This window comes from Oryzias latipes, chromosome 16, assembly GCF_053564925.1.
Source record: "Oryzias latipes strain Hd-rR chromosome 16, Olatipes_Hd-rR_3.1".
NCBI lineage: Eukaryota > Metazoa > Chordata > Actinopteri > Beloniformes > Adrianichthyidae > Oryzias > Oryzias latipes.
Genome location: NC_136252.1, coordinates 32,992,335 through 33,016,104, shown reverse-complemented (window position 1 = coordinate 33,016,104; position 23,770 = coordinate 32,992,335). Strand labels below are relative to the sequence as shown.

The 23,770-nt window shown below is 39.3% G+C and overlaps 1 protein-coding gene, 1 long non-coding RNA gene and 1 pseudogene across 6 annotated transcripts in view; 1 reads left to right on the top strand and 2 right to left on the bottom strand.

Moving 5' to 3' along the window:
• Positions 1 to 1,064: 1,064 nt before the first annotated feature.
• On the bottom strand, positions 1,065 to 3,876 carry LOC105356045 (protein rapunzel pseudogene; annotated as a pseudogene). Its single transcript, XR_013648221.1, has 2 exons — positions 3,818 to 3,876; positions 1,065 to 1,919 (listed from the first exon to the last, which is right to left on the bottom strand). The product of XR_013648221.1 is annotated as a protein rapunzel pseudogene (transcript).
• Positions 3,877 to 11,744: 7,868 nt separating this feature from the next.
• Positions 11,745 to 17,155, bottom strand: LOC101175191 (uncharacterized). Of its 2 annotated transcripts, none has more exons than XM_020710452.3 (3): positions 17,016 to 17,155; positions 14,535 to 15,016; positions 11,745 to 14,451 (listed from the first exon to the last, which is right to left on the bottom strand). In XM_020710452.3, the coding sequence occupies exons 2-3, from the start codon at positions 15,011 to 15,013 to the stop codon at positions 13,758 to 13,760; spliced, it is 1,173 nt and encodes a 390-aa protein (XP_020566111.1). In that variant the 5' UTR covers positions 15,014 to 15,016; positions 17,016 to 17,155; the 3' UTR covers positions 11,745 to 13,757. The 2 variants fall into 2 exon arrangements, with proteins under 2 accessions (XP_020566111.1, XP_004078432.1); XM_004078384.5 differs by having other exon boundaries at positions 16,979 to 17,116.
• Positions 17,156 to 17,231: 76 nt separating this feature from the next.
• LOC105356044 (uncharacterized) overlaps positions 17,232 to 23,770 on the top strand; it is a 43,685-nt gene continuing 37,146 nt past the window's right edge. For all 3 annotated transcript variants that reach the window (XR_013648025.1, XR_013648023.1, XR_013648024.1), the window contains exons 1-2: positions 17,232 to 17,371; positions 17,762 to 17,829. This is a non-coding gene — a long non-coding RNA (uncharacterized LOC105356044). The remainder of the gene's footprint in view (positions 17,372 to 17,761; positions 17,830 to 23,770) is intronic.

Below are 23,770 nucleotides of genomic sequence, written 5' to 3'. Positions count from 1 at the left end.
GTTGCTGTCATTTAGGGCTATCTTTATTATTTTCTTCATTGATAAAAATGATGTTTTATCTCGTATATTATGTGTGATATTAAAAAGAGCTATTATGTATTCCATTAAAATTCAGACTATTAGTGAGCAGTAAGCAAAAGGGATATGCAAAATGGACTAAGTTTAAGTTTACTTACAGTAATTCAGTAAGTTGAAATTTAAAAATAAAATAAATGTAATATTTAATTCTCCTGACAAAATATGACCAGACGTTTCGTAGTAAGTTGTGTCTTGCTTATATATTATGGTGGCTTCTGCTGCATCATATCCCTGGTCTGTGTTTCACAGAAACACTGCATGAAACCTGACAGGCTTGAGTTATGAGTCCGAAGCCAAAGACCCTGCAGATGCACTGAGATGAGGAGCGATGAGCATCGGGACGGCAGCTCCTCAGAACATTTGGACAGATACCATCCTGCCAAGCCAAGCACTTTGCTAACGGTTATTCATGAACTCTTAAACCTGGGCTGCAGCAGAAAATGCTGACTTCTCTGTTAACTCTAATTAAATTAGTTGCAGTCTGTGTTGCCCCAGCTTTTTTTAAACACTAACAGCACTGTAGTAAATCCCATTTGTACCACCGTCATCAGATTACTCTTGTTTGCACGTCCAGTTGTGGCAATAATTATTATGGAGGATCACAGACCACTGCCTGGACTGGTTCTGCTGAAACTCACATGAAGGCAGAAGGAATCGAATCTTTTTACCCACTTCATCCACCTCAGCTTCAGCAAGCCCTGCTTCCTCAGTAGCATGAGTGTTGGATTGAAAGAGAAGCAAAAGGATGAGATGCGATTAGAGTTCCTCAAAGTCCTTTTCAGGATGTGATTAAATAAATCCCAGAGATGCACACTGCTCAGAAAATGTTAATTTTTGTCCACAGTAAAGTTTCATCAAAGAGAGTTATGAGCAGGTTTATGTCAGAAAGCATTTAATTCATCATTTAGTGAAATGATACCAGAGCATGTTTTAAAGGAGCCTCAGGTTTGTTCTGGATATCCTAGCTCCATTGTGAATCAATACCTGGATCAGGTGTATCCAGCCAATCAAAAGATACCAAACAGGATATGTTGGAAAACAAGCAGGAATGCGACCCTGAGGCTTAACGTTCACAATATTTCAAGGTTGATTTCAGCTAAAAGACATCTAACAGGTAACTGTAGACAGAGCTATGAACACAAAGTAAGATCTTCTTCTTCAAAATCCTCCAGAGCTTTCTCCATCTCTAAGGTCACACGCTTCATCTTCTCCTCCCACTCCTCCCTCCGGCCCTCCACGTCGTCCCCGATGAGGACGGCGTGGGCCATCATGGTGATGCAGCCGATGCTGAACAGGCTGAAGAGCTCCTGGGTGAGCTGGACCATGGTTTCCCGGTTGGTGCCCGAGTGCTGCTTGTACACCTGCAGGATGGGTTTGCTGAAGACTTTGGGCACACCGATCACGCTCTCGTACAGCGTGTACAGATACTGGTTGCCCTTCCCGTCTTGATATCCCTTCACAAATTTCTGGCTTCCCTTCTCTATCTCTTCTGGTGGGGCTTCGGTCAACTCCATGTACTTCTTGTACTGATTCTTAATCTCCCACCGCACTTCGTTGAACTGCTGGTCCGCCGTCTCCTTGATGATGTTCTCCATCGTTTCATGGCTCTGTTTGGAGAGCTCATCAAGGCGGTTGTGGATGAACTTGAAATCTTCCTGTAGCTCCTTGAAGCTCTTCTTCTTTTCGACAACATCCAAGACGGACTCAATCAAAGAGCTAACGATGCTAATGGGCGGGAAGAATTTGGAGGCTATATTAGCAGCGACATTTAGGACTTTCAGGCCAACGATGGCAGCATCCTGGAGCTTGGCTGCAGTCATTTCTATGATTCTGCTGCTGATCTGTGACACACAGGAGAAGAAATTTACTGCCAAACCGTGCAAGACAACATTTCAATTTAACAATAAAATAAAGAAAGCATTTTATCCCTGACATTAAGAAATAGAAAACTGCAATTTCAGTCATTTACAGGATAATTCGGGCTCTTTCTTTTTAAAGAATCTGCAGTTTCCCAGATTGAAGTAAAGCTTCTCTGAGCTTCTTCTGCAAATTTGAATTCCCATATTTATTAAAAGTTTTAAATGTTCTTTTAGCAAGTGGAAGATTGTTTTAATGAGCTGAATTGAGCAAAACCATACATAAAGTGTAGGTTAAACAGTTGAAAAAAACAAGTTTCTTAAAGCCTAAATATTAATTTTTTTTTAAATTGTAAAACGTACATTTTTGTGCTAAAACCAGCAAAAAAAATTTTTTTAAAGAAATGTGGGATTAAAAAACTGGACATAGAATGTCAGCATAAAAACTATTAATATAATTTAACAAGTCATAACCTGTTCTGAGTTCAGTTAGAATCCATGTTCCAGAGCTGTGACAGTTTAGCATCAAAGCTGGAGTAGTTTTAGTGATGAGATATTATTTATAAGTGCAGACAGATGAGAGAGGAACTGAAGGTAAAAACATTTTAGTGGATGTCTAATCTGTGCAGGGCTTTTATTGTGAAGGCACGAGCAGCAGCTGCAGTGGAGCGGCCTCACACTACTGTCTGAACTGCAGACAACTCCAAATGCACGATTGCTTCAACAAATGTGCAGCTTTGTTACATTCATGTTGAGACTTGCATCAAGTTTTGTTGCTTTTGATCCCGGCGACTCCTGAAAGAAGGTCAGATGTTTGGTAAAAATAAAAATAAAAGGTGGCTTCTTCACAAGCCTTGAGCTGAGCTTACAGCTCCTCATGCAAACCAGAAAAACTGCTGGCGAGAAACATGACAGAGGAAAGTTGTTGAGCTGGAAAAGTGTCTTTGTGAGTCAACAGTGAGGCAGATTCAGAGGAAAACTGGTTTAGCATCTGATCAAATATTAAGCAGGAAACTCAAAAACCCCACACAGAGTCTGATCATGAATCCAACTACCCTACCTCTGTGGGACTTGAAGTTTCACTTCAACAGCCATCATGTAAGCATCTTCAAAATGTAGAATAACTGACATTGAGATCAAATCTAAAGAATGATTCTGAAACGTCTAAAGTGAAAGTGTTCCTTCAGAGCTCCTAAATTTCATTGGGATTTTGTTTTCTGAGAATCTTCAGCATGATGTCCAAACATTTATCTGCAGCAAACAAAAAAGCAGCAGAGGTAAGATGATCGACTGAGTTGGCAAAACCTCTCCCTGTAAGTCAACAGGGAGGCAGATTCAGGATAGAACAGGTTTAGCATCTGGTTGCTTTTTTGTTTCCAGATGATTTTTAGCAGCAGGGATATTTTAAACAAGCTTCCATCAAACTGAAGGACAACTAAAGGTTGAGAAATTATTTCTTGATGAGATGATACTAATGATTATTAGGGTTCCTGATGCAGTCAGGGAGCATCCTGAACATTAACTCTGTTAAAGTGGTTCTGTTTGGGGAGTACCACCACATCTGAGTTGTTTCACACAGAGACCATCTTGGATCTGGGCTGAGCTCCTTCTGGCCAAATCGAAAACAAAAAGTTCATCTCCACTTTCACACAACCATGATCTTTTTTCAGAGCTTTTCTCTGCAGCTGCCTCTGGCATCTTTTACTACCCCACCCTGTTTCCTTGTTGGAGCTCCATCATTGGGCCCTGAGCCTCCCTGCTCTCAAATAGAAGAGATCCACAAAAACTTTAATTTTTCCTGCAAAATCTTAACTTCAAAGTCTCATTTAGCCTCTTATCCAACATTGGCACCATTGGAATCAAAAGAAGAGATAGTTTCTTACCTTACAGGTCTTCTTTCACCTTCCTCTTCAGTGGTTTGACTTCGAATGGCGTCTTCAGTCTCCTCCTCTTGCTTATATATTACACCAAGGAAGAGACTTCCATATTTGATTATGGGGGTGGTCAAATTATGGGGGGGGGGGGGGGAATAAAAGTACAGCCCATTTAAACCCATTTTAATTCAAAATGCCATTTGCTTCCCAAGAACCCCCAACATTCACTATTGGATTGGAATGTCAAGTTAACAATGCAAAAAAATTACAAAACCGTCTATGTCAACTTATTCTGTTCCAACCAATTCCAGTTTTTGCCGTTCACCAAGCGAAAGTTAAACTAAACTTTTGAGACTTCCAGCTGACATCCGAACAATCCTCTCCAAGCCCCGGAGCATCCAAGCACCACATCAGATCCTCCATTGTTAGAATTTACTGATAAGAAGTATTATTTTTGAGTGAGTGACTTCCAAAAACAGTGAAAAATTTCAACCTCTTCCCCATTAAAATGGAGGAGGAAAAAGGAGTTCTGCGTCAAATCATCAGCAGCCAGTGGTTATAGTTCTATTACACCAAACAGATGATTGTGTTGGCAGCTGTCGTACAGACCCCTGAACCACTTGTGTTTAAACGGCTGCAGGGAGGTGTGTTTTGGTTCACGATGGTGTCCGCCTCCTTATTTGTTCAATGTGGCAGCCGTCTGTCTGTGGGGTAAAAGAAAACGTATTTTCATAGACAAAGTTGTGCTCACTTTAAATGAAAAAGGAATAAACATGTACAGATGAATACGTGAAGCCAGTTGAGGTGACTCAGGCTTCTGGATCCAGGACACGTTGGAGAGACAACGTCTCTCGGTAGCCTGGGACCGCCTCGGAGTCCCCTCAGAGGAGCTGGAGGAAGTAGACCAGGGAGTGCGGGGGTATCTTTGCTTAGACTGCTGCCCTCGTGTTGAGTGGAAGAAGATGGATGGATGGATGGATATACAAATACAGTTGGTTTTTCCTTTGACATGTCTGCTTTGAATATGACTTTTCTTTTTCTACTAATAAATAAATAACGTGACTGTCATGAAAATCCAGAGGAAACAGCTACTGGAGCTTCATGTACGAGTTTCTGAGCTAATGAAAGAAAAAGGGTGACTTTGACCCCTGAATGACCAACGAGAAAACAACACTGTTATACCCAAGAATTGAATGGACGACTTGGAACAGAACTATAAGATTTGTAAGTAACAATGTACTCCTGAAAGAAATTTCTGTACAAGATTGTGTCCAAACAATACAGAAATAAAGTACATTTTTAAAATAAAGTGCTAATAAATAACTACTTGCTATGATACCTGTGTAGCTGAAAGTGATACAACTTTCATTGTTGTCGACATGAGTTTGTTTACTTTGTCAAGGAATTGGAAAACACTGGAGGCTATTCATGTTGGCACAATAAAATGGACTCTGAGAATGTGCACACAGATGCTTCATCTCCTGCAATCGATCCGTTTTCTTAACCTACTATATTCCCTTCGGGATCACTGGGTTGCCAGAGCCCATCCCGATGGGCGATGGCAGGGCTCACCCAGGAGAGGTCACCGGTCTGTAGCAGGGTCCATGGGGTTGGGGTGAACACGTCCCCCAGGAGGCTGGTTGGTGGCCAGATGGGAGACCAGCTGCAGGATGGGGAGGCCTCAGCTGCTCAGGCCTCCTGAACTTGATGATATTCTTCTTATTTTCTTATTTATTTTCTTATTTTCATGAACCCAGACATGGAGACGTGATCACCAATGCTTTTGTAAAATTCTTCAAAATAAATGAACCCGATCTCTAAACATCCTCTGTATTTTTCAGTCATTGTAAATGAGATACACAGACAACGCTCCCATGTAGCGATCAGGCTAAAATCATTTGGCGGGGTCAGCTCCTCCCACATGCGTCAGGGGTGTCAAGCTTATGAGCAAATTTTTGGACAGGCGTCGAGTAGCAAACCTCTTGCCTCTCCAGTGTATTTTTTTTTACGTCCATCACTCACAAACTTCTCAAAACCTTTTAAACTGGACGTGGATGCCTGCTCTGCGGGAGCCGGCACATCCAGGAAGTTGAGCACCCTGTTCTTCACTTCTCCTGCAAGTGTAACCCTTATGCTATCCTAGGCATTTTAACATTGCAGATGGCTTATGGATCATTGTTTTCTAAATTTCACTCTCTCTTCTGCATTTTCTGGATATGTTGTTTTTTTTTATTTCAACAGTTGAAATCCTACTCCTCTTCTGCTCTATACCTAGTGCTGGGACTGCCCTCTGCTGATTGGAAGACCCTCCTGCTGTGCTCCTGGCTCCCGTCTTGATTTTCTGTCTGTACGCGAGCCTTTAAATCCTTCATTATTTTCTACTGTTTTATTTGGTGTTACAGAAAAAAACTTTGTACTGTTTCTTGTCCGTATCTGGCCTCATGCTCTGCATCACTGCTTGACACGCGGGTCTGAATTTCTGAGTGAATTTGATTGGATATTTTTAGCACCTTTGCTGTTTTTAAGTAATTATATCTATGTACATCATCTGTCTGTAAATCAATGTATGATGGAATAAAAAAGTCTTGGGAAAATGTCTTTTTTATGGTACAACATTAGGGCTGGAAACAGCCAGTGAGTTGGCCACTGTTGCTCTTGCCCCCCTGTTGGGATTGTGTGGTAACTGAAGACACAAGCAATTTGGTTTCTGCCATCTGGTGCTGTGAATCCATAGGTAGTTGGACAGCGCCAGTAGGGCAAGCCAAATGCCTCCTATTGAATAACTCTGTTATACTGCATGATTTATTGCAGGTTTTATGGAAGGATACAATCTGTAGATGTGGACAGTCGGCTGAGGGTTTAGTTGTTCCTCTTTAGGTTTTTTTTTTTCAACATGCTTATTGTGCCTCAGACCCAGGGTGTAATTTTGTAACATGTTTTCACTGCGCTGCTCTGTTTATTGTGTCATCAGCTGAGTGGGAATTTTGTGCTGTCAGTGTTAGGATCTGGATCTGGATCTGAACCCCAAATGCAAGAGGCCAGGTTTGGTGGTAAAAGCATTTAACTTAAGCATGAAAATAACTGATAAGGAACTAAAAGGCAAAAAAAAAAGATGAGCTAAAGAAAACGGACACTAAAATAAAATGAATATGATAGACTGAAATGGAGACAGCTGTGGATGATTATATACCTGAACCCAGCATAACTGACAGGAGGACAACTAAAACCAAAACATGACCAAAACTAATATTTTGGACAAAAATGCACAATCCTCACAGTCATCTGTTAAAGGACTCCAAACATCCTGCAGGCTCCCAAATTAATGGGCTTAATGGTTTGATTTGTATTCAATTAGTTTTAGCTAGTTCATTTAAGTAAATGTGTTTAGTCATTTTACTTCAAAGATCTATTGAGAACATGTACAGTGTTGGACACTCTGTATTTTGACCCTGGTTTTGAATTAGCTGCTTTTTATGGTCACCGACAGAGTTCTGATCAGGAGAGCAGACAGACAGAGCATGACAGAGAATGCTGAATAACATGACGGGCACTTTGAGGTACAACAGATTCAGTGCTTGGGACAGTGACGTTTCCTTGTTTAATATTAAATCAAACATTCATAACTTCAGAAGAACACCCCTAGTTGTAGGTTTGGACCTGCAGCCAGCCTGAACAAGTGTTTTAAAGCTTTTTATCAGATTATTCGGCTCGCAGAGCAGCAGGTCAGTCGATCTTTCCACTCAGACTGATGGGTAACAGAGTTATCCAGCAGCAGGCGGGATTGGCAAACCGTCCTAACATTGATTGGTTCTCCCCTCTGATGCTCTTCTCCATCAAGTCTTTCGTTTGTTCATGAAATATTGATATTGGCAGCTACCTGCTCTTAGACAACAGCAGATTCAGCCTGATGGAAAGAAGGATATCAGAGGCTTCCTGCCACTATGATGTATGTTATTTATCAGCTTAAATGTTCCCTTTCTATCATGACAGCATGATCTGAAAGCTGCACCAACTGTCTCTTCAGTTCTGCATGGTGACACTGCCCTCTATTGACATAGCATTTTCAGTGCTGCTTTCTCCTAATCTCTGTTAAATAAACCACACTTTAAACCTCAAACCACAGACCACTGAAGCTCTGGCTTTTGCTCCTTGCAGTAGATCTTTGCACACACAGCGCTTAAGCATTCCAATAATAACAGCCAGGATTGATGGGTTACCGCAGCCAGAGCCTTTCATGCCGGAGAAGAGCCTCTTGGATCAATAGCTGTTACCTCGCTGAAGCCCACACAACCACTAATGAATCCAGTGCCTTAAGTGCAGGAAACGATGAAGATAAATGGCATCAAAATGATGTTAAAACTAATCAGAAAGTGATTAATTTTGCTTTAGGATCCAAATGCATGATGGAGACAAACTGGGTTAAAACAAATCTAAGGTTTAAGCATTTTTCTCTTTTCTAAATAAATAATTATTGGTTTATTTATTATATTCCAAGTTTTTTTTTGTTCTAAAAAAACTGAAAATGTTTCAAATAAGGACAAGACGCTGAGTGTCTGTGGAACAACAAGAGAAATTAAAGCAAAAAAGAGGAAAAAACAGACACAAAAGTATTTTTTAGTTTCATTTTCTTTCTTATCTCTTCCATAATATTGACATGAAAAAAAGTTCTTTAAGTCCCTGTTTAAAACATTGGAGACCTTAAAAAAGTTGAACATTAACTCTGGGAAAATATGTTTTCCCTCCTTAAATCCCCGGAAATAATTAGAAAGTTATATTTGACGCTTATTTTCCTTTAAATTCAACCCTATAACAAGTCAATCTGACCCCTGTATGATTATAATTCTAAAACCTATTGAAACCAATTTCTCCTGTTCCTTGGTAATCATCTGTACCTTCTGTAATACAACTTATTTAAAGTGTATGTCAGGATCTAGGGGCTTTTTTGGCCTTCATGGCTTGCCATACCTGCTCAGCCTCCAGGCTCCACTGATTGATCATTCAGTGCAGCTGTATTCTGGTGCATTTAAGCTCCATGCCTTAACCTACATCTGCCTGTTTGTTGTGTTCTCTATCAAGTTGAAATTCTGCCTGCTGATGTTGATCCTAGTTTTGTTTTTGGATGCTGAGTCAAGTCTGCCTCTTGTTGGTGTGTCGCGTTATTTTGGATAGAATTTCACGTGTCTGACCATGGACTGAATTTTTCACGGATTTCCTGGTGTTCCCAATTCCCCAAGTTGGTGTCTCCGGTGAGCATCTCTACACAAGAGGTAATTTTATGGAGGTGGAGTACTCCTGGCTGAGTATTGTTCTTAGCACCTGACAGACACTAGCACTTCTGTATTTCCATTACATACTCCTCTTTACATCTGGCAGTTTCGTCATTCCAATACCACCTGAGCTTCAATAAACTGCATATATCTTACCCTCATCAGTCCTTCGCTTCTGACAATATATTTTACTTGATTCTGAATTATTTTGGATCAAAGTCCAACCTTCAACAATAATTTATCCCCATAACTGTGTTTTTGTTATGGAGTTGAAACACAGGGTTGGAGGTTTTTACAAAAAGTAGCCACATTATTCTAGGACATGTCACACGTATGGCATAAGCACAACAAGAAATCAATATACAGTATATTTTCCAAGAAAACTGTTTTCCCAAACAATACTATATATTTTTTCTGTATGTAACAGAGTTGAAAGATTGAGGTTGATGGTGTCAATCTGACAATAGAAATAATGAAATACAGGTAACAAAATTTGATCTTTGTAGTGTGAGTGGGAAAATAATCAGCGTTGTTGGTACATGGACTCTAAAGAAGTTGGACTGAACCATTAAAATTAAAAAGGGGAACATCGGTTAGCTATAAGATGTTGACCAGAATTGAGAGATGTGATAAAATGCTGCCATTTTTGTAAATAGTTTGTGTATTTTTTTCAAATTACTTTTATTTAGGTGAAAGTAGATAAATCGAATGATTATATTAAGAAAAGCTTGCAGCTGCTGGCTAATATTTGTTCTATAGCCAACAAGTAACTTTGGGCATGCTTATTTGGTATATCTCTATTATTTATTTTATTTTACCCTGATGAAAGAACGTATAGTTTTTGTACAAAAATCTTGGTAAAACGTCAGCTTTGTGATTCAAAAGTTAGACTGTTGCCATAGCAGCACTATGTGACAGACACCAGGCCTGCTTTAATTTTACAGCCTTTGCCAGTAAGCATAAGCCATGAAGATGAGTAGAAAACAGATAAGGGACAAAATATGACCTCACTGTAGAGGTTCAGGCCATAGAAAATTGTGTCTTGCTTATGTATGATTGTGGCTTCTGCTGCATCATATCCCTGGTCTGTGTTTCACAGAAACACTGCATGAAACCTGACAGGCTTGAGTTATGAGTCAGAAGCTAAAGACCCTGCAGATCCACTGAGATGAGGAGCGATGAGCATCGGGGCTGCAGCTCCTCAGAACATTTGGACTGATACCATCCTGCCAAGCCAAGCACTTTGCTAACGGTTATTCATGAACTCTCAAACCTGGGCTGCAGCGGAAAACGCTGACTTCTCTGTTAACTCTAATTAAATTAGTTGCAGCCTATGTTGCTGATGCACCAGCTTGTTTTAAACCCTATGGGCACTAACAGCACTGTTGTAAATCACATTTGTACCACCGTCATCAGATTACTCTTGTTTGCACGTCCAGTTGTGGCAATAATTATTATGGAGGATCACAGACCACTGACTGGACTGGTTCTGCTGAAACTCGCATGAACGCAGAAGGAGGGAATCTTTTTACCCACTTCATCCACCTCAGCTTCAGCAAGCCCTGCTTCCTCAGTAGCATGAGTGTTGGATTGAAAGAGAAGCAAAAGGATGAGATGCGATTAGAGTTCCTCCAAGATCTGCCTGCTGTAGGAGCATTGAATGACCACACGAGTTGTTTGGACATTAGGGGTAGTTCTACCCCTAAGATGCTTTAGTAGTTTGATTATATTTATTTGTACGTTGTCCCTTTTTCAAAATACTTTCAGCTCCATCTTTTTTTTTATATGGAAGCCACGGAAATGACAACATAACGGGAAAGCAGAGGATCAAGTACTTCTTGCGCTGTGCTACGCCTCGGGTCATCTCAGCAGAATGATTGTTGGCATCACTAGACAGTGCAATCTGTCCATAGAAAAGCTGACCATGCTGGACCAATCCCTGCTTAATGACAGGTTCTGACTCAAATATGGCGGCATCCGTGTCGCGAACATATGGAGACTGAATTGGCTTTATTTCGTTTGAGCCGGAAGTGAACCATTTTCATGGGTGACGTAAACTCACTTAGTCTGGTTCTCATTCACAGTCAGTGGTTATGGTTTAAATGCTAATCACTCATTTTGTTGTATTGGTAAGTGACTTCTGTTGATTTCTCTCATTATTTTATTTTTCACATTTTGCCTTCTGGTGAGTTCTAACTTCGAGGTGATTCTGATCATATCCCCTTGTAGATTTCATGATTTCAGTGTAAAGACTGACTTGACCCTTGTGCTATCCAAGGCACTTTAACATTGGGAGTTGGGTCATCTAGACCCACTAGACAGTGCTCTGAACCTTTTTTCTTCAATGATTTGTGATCTTCACTGGTGTCCATGGATTACATGAAATCTTTCCACCTTTATCCACCTTTGTCATGGTAGGGAGAACACGTCAATGGAAGGGTGGGGTCATCTAAGATAGCACAAGGGTTAATAAACCTACAGGGAAGTTTGAACTCTAACTCTGTTACACGAAACTGTCTCAGTGTTTTACCACTTCCTTTGACTTTTTTGATGACGTTTAATTGTTTCAATCTGATTTGACAAGTCCAACTTGCCATATATGTTTTGTGAGCGCTATGCGATTATGTCCAGTTTTACCACAAGACAGATGATAGAAAAACATGGCAGTATTCCTTTTATACTTGTTACTTTAATGCACAGTTGTAGATCGTACATCACAGTCCACAAACATGAAGGTTTGGAATCATGGAGGCATTCTTACACAGATCTTCAGAACCAGCAGAACCTTCTTTTTGGAGCAGGAGGTGCAGAAGCTTCTCATGACACATCAGTTAAACACTTTCATACTAATGGATCATCTCTAAACCACCACTATAGTTATATGGTGACAGGCAGTCGTTAGTAAATGTTTCACTAAAGCATAAGGTAAAATGGAAGAACAAAAACATAAAAGCAGCATCGTAACAGTAACCTTTTATGATACCTGACTTTAAACAGTTTCTGGTGTTTTCATTCATCCAGACAGTAAATGTGATCAACTTTGATCTTGGTGTCCTCCAGCCTGAAGAGGGGCGAGAATCTTCCAGCCTGGTCTCAGCGTTCAATTCAAAAACGACATATTTGATAACATGGGGGGTGATGAGTGCATTTATTATGCATGCTGGAGAAGATATAGCATGGTTTTAACTCTATATAGCCATTCATTCCATTTTTGATACGTGAATAAATGAATGAATGAATGTATTTGAACAGGGACAGATATAAAAACAGAAACATACAGCAAAGCAGTGGTCCCATGCCCATACCATACTGCTTATGGCAGAAACTAATTTACAGCTCTTTTCCCTAGATGGGCTTTTAACACAGGGTGCATTTCTGAGACCCCTAGCTTATTGGATCTAAACTTCCTCTAAAAACCTATCGGGATAGAGCTTGGTCCATGTTTTCCTCCCTGTAGTACATAATCATTCCACTAGAGGCAGTAGTCAGGCTTTTCTACTCATTAAAGTAGAAGTTTAGCTATTTTTCAAAGGTTATTGGTGAGAAAATCTCATTGTTATTCATTTTTTAAATGACTACTTGCTGTATTGAAATAATGCAAAATGTTGATAATTCTTCATAATACAGTTACAGCATCCTTAACATTTTTGTGAACTAAGACTTAGCAAATCACCCAAAGGATCATAATTGTTACTATCTATATCACATTAAAAGAAATGTATAGATTTTTTTGTGTGGATTTCTTCAAAGAGTTTTAAAAACGTCTTAACTTCAACATTTTCTTTGATGTGGTGGATTTTACAGGGTTAAAGCAACATCTGCTCAGGTCTGTTTCAGGCGAGGTCTTCTGTGCTGCAGCTATTAATAGATTCTAGAGTCTAGATCTTTCACCTACAGAGCATCGTTGAAGGAAAAACAAAGGAGACAATCAGCTCTGCAGCAGCTAGAAATCTGTGTCGGCGCAAAACGAAGGCAAACACCACAGACCAAAACCCTGCCCTGAGACATTGAGGGGGAAAACAAGATGCTGCACCGTCGTAGCCATAGTAACAACGATCCTTGCCTAACTGATCTTAAACCTGCAGCAGCATCATGTCGTAAATGAGCTTCTTCACTGAACAGTCAAATGTCTGAGTTTGAACATCGATGTAATCTGTTCTCTGATGAATAAAAAATGCTTTTATTTGATTTATAGCTGTTCAGAATTCATTGCTGAATCGGCTAAAAAGTAGTTTTATCTTGAACTTTAGCATTAATATTTATTAACCTGGTTTTCTCAAACGTATAAATGTCGTGATAAAACAAAAGCCTGAAGGAAAATCTAATTTTCAAATTCTTGTTTTGACTTATTTTATTTTATGGAATTGTTGTTTTGATTTGAAATAAAACATTTTTAAAATTGAAATTGAAATGACTGAATAAAAGGAAAACCAAAACGATCTTAAAAAAAAAACAGTCTTTGGTTTTCAAACTGAAATATCAACAATCCTCAAACCTGCATAGTTTTTCCATGAGAAATGTATCTTTACAGCTAAAGTTTCACTCATTTTAAAGGCCATACGTTGGTTGTTTAGGGACAGAGGATAAATAGCTGTTGTTCTGTATATTTCATCTTCCTATCAGTTTAAATACACGTCAAACTACTTCTTGCATGTATCAGAAGGTCATTTCTTGCCGATGACTCACTCAGAGTGCACACACACAACCCCGTTCTTGTGCTTCTCCCAGTAGTGACAGTCTTCTGGAAAACTCCAGACACATTCAGGCTTGCTTTGACTATTGACCACATGAATGATGAAGCCGCACAGCTGCTTCTCCAGCATCTCCACCACCGCGGGGGGGCTCCCCTTCTTCCCCTGACCCTCCATCAGCTGCTGGATGACGTCTCGTGGCACAGGCTTGGGATTGGTGCTGTACGACACCACCAGGCTGATGTTCTCCTGGACAACCTCAAATTGCGTCTGTCCTGCCACGTGGTGAAAGGGCTTCCCTACAGAGTGCTTTTTGAAGAAGCCGTCAGGATGTTTAATGAGACGCACGGACCAGTAGACCCAGTCGAACTTTTTCACCAAGAATTCCAGAAGCTCCTGTGCCACGAGCTGAAGATTTCCTTCTTCCTTTTCCTGCAGCAGACGTTTGACATCCAACTGAGCCTGCTCTGGGAAAGCAGCGATGCAGGACTCAATGACCGACTTCATCTTGTATTCTATCTCTTCAATCTTTGGTCTCCACTCTTGCATGACTTCCTGCTCCTGCTCCTCCTCGCTCTCTGCGGTTAGAGCGCAGTGTCCCATCAGGGCGATCAACCCCAAGCAAATGAGCTCCTTCAGCCGAGCACAGTAATCCTCCAGGAGACGCCGGTTCCTCGCAACGTACCTGTAAACGACAGTTTTAACACTCATCTCCAAGACATTTGTAAACAACAACTACCATCAATCTGAACAGAGCCAAAGATTTACCTTTCTACAACCTCCAAAATTGAAGTTCCCATCACAGCATTATGGAGAGTCCACAGGTTCTTTTCGCCTCCACTTTTAGAAAAGTGTTTCAGAAAAATATCTTTTTTAACTTCTCTGAACTGCTCTTGTGCCTCCAAGAAGTCCACAAACTTCCGAAATTGGTTCCTAATGTTCTCCTCCACAGAGAAGTACTGGGAATCAAGGTTTGCCTTCTTGAGCTCAATGTTGATGTCTGTCTGCTGGCTGGAGAGAAGATCCAGCTTGTTCTTCACTATAAGGAACTGTTCTTTAACATATAACACCTCTTGGCTTTGAACTTTGCCCAAGGCCAGTTTGACAACTGGAAAAGTGACCTCACAAAAGGGGGAGAGGTCACCCACGTTGCTCGCCAGCACCTCAGTTCCCTTCTCAAGCATGTCAATCACTGCCTCAATGATCCCCTTCTTCTGGGCCACAGCTTTCTCCAGGGAACTGGCCATGTCCTGGAAAACATTGAGACGACAGTAAACCAGAGCTGCTCAGTACTGGTCCAAGTTTCTCATTTTCCAGCTGCTCTGCTTACAATAGATTTACGGTTCTGATTAACACCCAATTCAGGTCATCTTTACCTTGGGATTGCTGGAAAACAAACAAATAGATCTCACAATTTTGTGTTGCCCATCCCTGTCAGACCGTTTACTCAAATCCCTTCTATGCCGATGACACTCAAATTCATCTGCCATTTCTGCTGTTTGATATCACAAACGCCAAGAAATTTGAGTGGAAAACCACAAAATTTCACAATTTTTAAATTCAGCAATTTTGAACCCAAAGTCATCTGGAAAATCTGGAATTTAATTATAGATGCGTTTTTGTTAGTCCTTTTCCTGGCTGTGATCAAATGTTTTTTAGTCAAATAGCTCTTTCTACGTTGTGACGTGATTGGACGTAGATGGTGTTCTTTTCAAAAACAGTTTAAAAAATTATTTCTGCTGCTGCAACAAGAAAAAATCCTTTATTTTGAATATTATCCTGACCAGAAGGAGATCATTGTCTATTAAATATGGAGTGCATGCAAACATATTTAACGAAAATCTATTCTGGAGCCAAAAAAAAATGAATTCAGAATCAAAAAGAAATAAAAAAGGGTCAGAAAACAGTTTGAGGAAACCTGCTGCTGATCACTCCTCAGTCTTTTTTGCACTTTTTGCATCTGTATTTTGTTTCTACTCCTGCTTGATGTTTCGCTCATTCAAGTTTCCTGTCACACCTACTTTTTAATTATTATTTCTTTATTAAATATTCTTGTTGATCTTAGTGCAAAACCTGCTGAACCCAATTTCAAGGAAGGTGCAGTCATACGCATACATCTTCCATTTTATTTATTTTTTGTTCTTGATACTTTCAAAAAGACCGTCTTACACCTGGAATTTCCAGGCCAACCTCCTCAGTTAGGATCCTTATGATGTACAATTTCTAAACTCCTCCTCCATCATCTGCTCTTCTGCTGCAGCATCAAGATTTTTCAGGGCAGCAGCTTCCATGTCAGTTTTTCATTATGCATAAATGAAGCAACACAAGTGTTTATTTTTGTTTTGCATTACAAAGCAGAATCACCAAAATGTGCCTTTTCCCTGCAAAGGAATCGTCCAAATGTTACAGTTATTAGTGAAAATCTAAATATTTTTGTCAGGAACTGGTGGTGTAGGACCAAAAAAAAGGGAGACCGGTGCCAGAAACGTAAACATTTAATTTAAAAAAAACGTAAGCATGAGAAAAACACAATGGAGAAAACAAAGCAGAAGATCTGACGATAAAGAACTTAAAATCAGACACTTAAATGCAATGAGGGCAATCAACAGAAATGATAACAGCTGTGGATGATGAGTGACTGAAAGGGGAAAAGAGAAAATGACCAAAAAGCATCGCTGTTAAACCAAACGAAATCACAGAATTCTCACAGTTTTTTTGATCAAATAAAAGTTTGGCCCTTTTAAACACGAGAAAATTCTTTGGTAATAGAGAAATGCGTCTGGATTATCTTAGGTCCATTTCAAGATGAAGGACTGAGATGTTTGATAGAAATACGACACATTTTTCCTTAAATCTGGTCCTAAAGGATTTTAGAGATGGAAAAAAAACATCGAATTAAAACGGGTTTTGATCTTTTTAGTCTTTTTTTTTCGAGCCGAACTAATCAGGAATGACCGTGCGTCTCCATCAGATGCTGCGTCATCAAAAAGACAGACGGACAGTTAATTTTGTACAGAGCTAAAAACTCATTTTGATTAAGTTTATCATCTAAATTGGCTCTTCACATTTACATTTAAAAAAAATCTTTCTGGTGTTGAATTTGTATGCCCACCACAATTGCGCAATGAAGCTTTTTACGCACAGCTCCTCTGAGAGCCGCGGACACACCTAGACGTGTTCTACCTCCCTCCCGAGTGAAATTGAGACCTTACCTTAGTTCAGTTTCTGCCACAAAATGAGTTTCTGTACCTGAGTGAAGAGAGAGCTACGCTGAAAAATAGTTGTTTAGGGCTTTTTTTCCACCTCTGGTTTGATGCAGAGGAGAGGGTCCAGAGATGTCCGCAAAAACAGAAAAGGGGGGGGGGGTTGGATGAGAGGGAGGCAAAGAGCATCTGAACGACACCTCTGCGGGAGATCCATCTTTTCTTCAGGCGCTGCCACACGGACCTTTCTGTCTCCAGAGGAGAGTGAACAAACAGCGACAAAAGTCTGGATCATCATTTTCTTGGACGCACAATTTCAGCCTTTTACGGCTCCTCAGGCAGCTCTTATGCGCATTTGGCGCAACTGCATCTTCAAGATTTGGTGAAAAATGACTCATCGAGGTAAGCCAGTCTAACAGCAGCGGATTGTTTCAGTGTTTGAATGTGATCTGAGGCAAAAGCAGCATTTTAGTGATTTTTTTTTTTACATGTACATTACTTGTTATATTTTACGTGTTATATCTGACTCCGTGTTGAGAAGTATATTTCATCCAGCTTTTAAGATTTTTTATCAGACCTGAAAGAAGCGTCGGGGATTAAATGAGGATGAAGAGTTTTATTCTGATGAGGCGCCTCTTATGTGAGCGAGACGCGCCTTAAAAATGAAAGAGAAAAAAAAAGTTTATCTCAATCTTATAATTTTCCTGGTAGTGATGAAGACGATCATTTGGCTTTAATAATTTTTTAAACTGTGATTATGTATGTATATATGAGGCACATTTTTTTTTGCAGGTGATTTTCGAGGGGGAGTAGCGCCACCGCGCGAGGAGGCGCAGACTCAGGAGCTCATGCAGCGAATGGTGAGAAATCTGGTTCTGAACCTTTTTTTTTTTTACAAACTACCGCGCGCTGATCCTCACCTCCATGAGATGCTAGTCAGACCTGCTTGATCAAGATGCACCAAAAATGACTCACCCCACCTCATCACCTAACCGATTCTCCAAAATGTTTAAACCTTCTTTATTATTAATATGAGCGTGAGACGGGGGAGACACCCTCAGGGCCCCAAAGGAGCTTGTGGTGAACAGGTGGAATGAAGACACTCGTGGTGCGTTCATGCCCTCCTGTGGACAGATCATGAATTACGTCCTTTTCTAGTTTCATTCCGTCAATCCACCACTAGAGGGCAGAAAAGATTATATGATCGGATCAACATTTTTAAAGAGATACTTTATTGATGCCTTGGGCAGTCTGTTTCTCACTACTATGGAAACGATTGGGTGGCATAATTAAAAATAAAAGTCAAAACCAGAAAAGCTTTTTTATTTTCAAAATGAAAAAGCATTTTTGACTCAAAATTAAAATGAAAAAGCAATCCACCAAAATGCTTTTTCATTTCCTTCCTCAACACAGCTTATTCTGTCACTTAATTAAAATTAAAATGAAAATAGTATTTGACATTTCATTTTCAAAATGTTCTCTGCTAAATGTGTAGCATAATTCATTTAGAAATGTCTAATTTGACAATTAAATGGATTAATAGATTAAATGGATTAATTCAGTGTGCAATGCCCCCCTCCCCCGCGTTCCTCTTAACATATTTTACTGACAGAAAAAAATCTAGTTACCATCAAACCACTACTCTGTTATTAAAAACTATCAAAGGTGAACAACAGGAACCAATTCTAAGAAACGTGACCTTTTTAAAAACCACAGAGGTGATGAAGGTGTTACATGTTTTTCAGACCAAACTGAACAGATTCTACTTGATGTGTGTTTGTGGAAGAGATTTCATTACAGAAATATTTGATCTTGATTTAGATCTTCAGATTTTGCAAATAGAAAAAATGAACTTGAATGAAGACCTAATAGTGAAGTCAATGAATGAATCTACATTTCTGAAACAGATGCTGTAATAATGTAAAAGAATGAGAAAATGATCACAGTTAGACTGCAGGAAGAAGTCCCTGCTGTCCGTATAATGTTGAAGAAGAAAAAATTGTAGTCATTGAATACGGCTGCAAATATTTTTATTGAAAGGCGAACAAGTTAAATATTTATTGAACACGCTAAGGCTAATCTTTTAAAACTTTTAAACCTTTGTAACTGAACTTTTTGAACATAAACATGAATAAAAACAGACAGAAATATGAATCCAGAATAACTCAAGTTGTACAAGTTAAACCTTAAATAATGTATAATACTTTGCTCTCTATAAAAATATATTCTGTCAATGATACAAATATGAACATGCTGCAGAACAAAACAAACAAAGCCTGGAAATATTAATAATTCGAAATAACAAATCATGTCTTTCCGTTTTATGTTTGTTTGTTGCTCTTTTGTCATTTTTTTTTAGAGCAGGACTTCTGGCATCATTTTTAACAATCAGTTAATGTCTGCTTGGTGTGTGTCTTTGTGTAACACATCAGAGGGATTTCACTTTTTAAAAACCTGTTATTATAAATATCAATTTTTGGTCTTATAAAACTTCTAAACATCACTAAGTCATAGGACACTTCAGTGGGATTACTCCAAAAATATTTAGCATTTTCCTACTTTTGTGCCACAAACTCAATACTTTTATAAACAAATGATCTATTGTTTATTTCTGATCTCATAAAGCGCAGCTGTTTTACTGCATTACCTGCTGTCTTTATGTCAAATACTGACACCAACTAAACGACAGGCAGATGCAAAAAATGCATTCTTTTACGTCCCTCTACAGCACATGTGTCAAACTCAAGGCCCTGGGGCCAAATGTGGCCCTCCATGTCATTTTATGTGGCCCCCGAGAGCATGAAAGTTTTTGATTTCTTAAAATAAAAAATAAAAATTGGTGTGTATTTATTCATATCTAGGGGGAATCTGCCTTGAAATATCGAATTGGGCAACTAAACATTATGACTCAAACACTGTCCATATAACCTAACCTGACAGAATCAAATTTAAAAGGATTTATGCTAAAATAACAAGCAAACATATGTTTTCTATGCATCTGTGATTGTCACTTTCAAAAATTATAATGAATAAATAAATTAGTTGTTTAACATTAAGGAGTAGTTACATGTATGTTTCATTACATTTAGTTACATGGATAAGTTATATCCGGCCCTTTGAGGACAGCCGCTATACTGATGTGGCCCTCGGTGGAAATGAGTTTGACACCCCTGCTCTACAGGGAGGAGGGAGAAAATAGGTAACAAAAAAAATCTGATAACCGGGGGTCAAAGTTGGCCACACAGCCGTTATTTGGTAACACACATACAAATCAAAGTAAACTCACCAACAAAACACCAAAGGTGGAATAAATGATGGTATAACTTAAACTCTCAGGCTTTATAGAAGGAAAACTGACAGAAATGAAAATCACAAAATTATTCAAAATGCAAACAAAGACCAAAAGATCAATTTGAACAAAAAGACTAAACCAGAATCAACTCAGAGGGAAATCAGAGGCTTTCACAGGCTAATGCCAGGCAGACACCAGGGGCAGGCTGAAGAACAAATTCCTCTCAGGAATGCAGCCGCCACTGGAGCAGAGGATCCTGGGAGCTTTTAAAGCTTCCCTCCCAGCCAGGCGATCAATGGAAGCAGCCTCAATTAGCTCTGCAGGAAGGGAGGGGTCAGCAGCTGGGCAGGAGCTGGACTTCTGCAGGAGCTAGAATTCAAACACACACCTACAGAAAACAAGCAGACGCGGCCAGGGGTCGTGACATTTCTCCTTAAAGGTTTTCTTCATTATCAGCTGGTACTGCTTGGAGAGATCATCAAGGCCCTCTGGGATCGACTGGAACTCCTCCTTTAGTTCACAATGTTCTCATCCGCGTCAACAAATTTCATGACCACACCGATTTTAAAAAAAAGAGCCGGTGATACAGGTGATGTTGGAAGCTACAGAAGCAGCATCAAATCTTTCTTGAGCTCGTCCACCTCCATGATGCTGCTGCTGATCAGTGACAGACAGGAGGAGAGATTTAAAAACAAACAAGAAAAACAACTTTCCAATGTCCTGATACAAATCAAGAAAAAACATTTTACACTGACATTAAAATAAGCCACACAAAAAAAAGCAGTCTGCGTCATTTCCTGAAATATTTATTGATTTGAACCTTTATGCTCCACAAAAATTCCTCTTTTTTTAAGCATTCTAGCCTCCTCCTCTTTTTAAATAATCCTTGCAGGAAGGACACTCCCATGTTTGTTGAATATGTAGGGGTGGTCAAATGTTAAAAATAACAAGAATTAAATTCATTTATTAAGAAACAGCGTTAAAGAAGGGCTTTAAAAACCTTTATCCTTTTAAGCAGAAGTTTGAGGGTTTGAAATATTTTCTGGAAGAATCTCTTAACCCTTTCAAGCTGGAATTTATTTTTAATTGTATATTAAAAAATGATCAGTTTTTTCCTTTAATGTAAAACTAAATGAAGTGGATTATATTTATTTATTGGTACATTGTGATTTATCAACATACAACATAAAGAAGTTCAGGAGCTGAATTGAGTAAAAAGTTAAATAAACTGAAAGGGTTAAAAAGTAAAGTACCGTATTTTCCGGACTATAAGTTGCTGCGGAGTATAAGTCGCACCAGCCCAAAAATGCATTATAAAGTAGAAAAAACACAGATAAGTCGCATTTTGACGGGAAATTTATTTGACAAAATCTGAGACCAAGAACTAATAACTTTCACAACCTCATATGATACAATCATAGCAGACTGTTTATCTCATAATTTCACAGTAATTCTTTCTCAAACTTATTTATTTATTCCTTTCATGAAGCATCATTGGCCAACTAATACTGTTTCCATCCTGTATTTGTGGAAACAGTTGTCATTTTTATTGCATTTCTGAATCTATGAAATTGGAAAATAGAATATTATGTTTTATAACTTTATTTATTGAACATTTTCTGTATTAAACAGACAGAGTGTGTAATGAAATGTAAAAAAAAAGGCAATGTGTAAAAAAAAAAAAAAAAAAAAAAAAAAAAAAAAAAAAAAAAAAAAAAAAAAAAAAAAAAAAAAAAAAAAAACACTCGAATGTCAACCCGTCCCACCCACCCCCGTCAACAACCCCAAGAGGCCAAGTCAGACTAAATAAATAAATAAATAAAAAACACAAACCACTTGGGCTTTTAAAAATAAGAAATGTCAAAAAAGAAGAGAAAAAATAAATAAATAAAATTAAAAAAAGGGTAATTAAATAAGTAGTAATAAGTGAGAAAACCAGGGTCACAGCAGTGGCTTTTTGTTGCACTGGTGCTCAGTCAGCCTCCAGATTGTGAGGAAATGTCAAGGAGTCCACATATTGTAGGAAAGGGCTCCAGGTCTCATGAAACACCCTGAGTGAGCCTTGAAGTGAGTACCTAAGCCTCTCAAGTTTGAGATCGTAAAGCACCTCGCGGACCCAGCGGACATGCGAAGGGGGACGGGGGAGCTTCCAGTTCAGCAGGACCAGCCTGCGTGCTAATAGGGTGGTAAATGCAATGGCCCGCTTTAGTGCACTCGGCGTGTCTGAGGTTGGGGGGAGACCAAATATTGCCGACATGGGATTTGGTGTGACGGTGTATCTGTAAGCCCTCGATAATGTATCAAATACATCTGTCCAAAGTGCTGCGAGCACTGGGCATGACCAAAACATATGGGCATGATTGGCAGGAGAGAGATCGCATCTGCTGCAGGCATCACTAATAGAAGGATAGATTTTGGCCAGTCTGGCATTGGTATAATGGACCCTGTAAACAATCTTGCATTGAATCAATCTATGGCGGGCGCAATTAGAGGACAAATGGACAAGAGACAATGCCGACCTCCATTGTTGTTCCGTCATGTTTAGGTTTAGAGTGTCTTCCCACGCAGTTTTGACAGTATTGGACGGCTTTGAGGATGCTGTCCAAATTGACTTGTAAAGGCTTGAAATGCATCCATTAACAAAAGGGTCTTTGGAAAGAAGAACATCCAGAAGAGTTTCTGGTGGGCGATTTGGAAAATGAGGAAACAGTTTTTTAACATAGTCCCTGATCTGGAAGAAACGGAAGAGATATTGATTCGGGAGGGCATATTTCTTTGACAATTGTTCAAATGAGGAAAAGAGGCAAATGGAATATTATGTTGTTAGCCTTCAAGATCTTACTGTAAAAAAAGGTTTGCTGATTCTCTGAGTCACTTAACACACTCTTAACATTTAACATACCTCATACATCAAATTGACCCAGGAACATCATCTCTGTTCCTCACAAATGAACATAACAGGAGGGTTAACAATGGATTTATTTCAATTTATTTCTAATATAAGTCGCTGCGGAGTATAAGTCGCACCCCTTGCCAAACTATGAAAAAAAGGACGACTTATAGTCCGGAAAATACGGTCAGTAAGATACATCTTTATGCTAAACTCAGCAAACAAAACAAAAGACTTAAGAAAAAAATTTAATCCAACAAATCACAACCTGTTTTGAGTTTAGTTAGAAACACCTGATCAGGGGAAAATAAGCTGCAAATTTGTTGTTTATAACTCTTTTTTTATAAAGTGGATTTTTTCTGTCTCAGGTTTTCCAGCAGAGTGATTTCTTGTCTTTCGTGTTTAATGGAAAGTATAATGTCTTTGTGGAAATCTGATCCATGGCGGGCTTTTATTGTGGAGGGTATGCATGCACAGCACAAGCAGCAGCTGCAGTTGAGTGGCCTGAGACCACATCCTGTTACATCAATCTGTCTTAGCCTGCAGAAAATTCCAAACACACAACTGCTTTAACTAAAGTGCAACTTTATGAACATCCATTTCGTGCTAGAAATTGGAC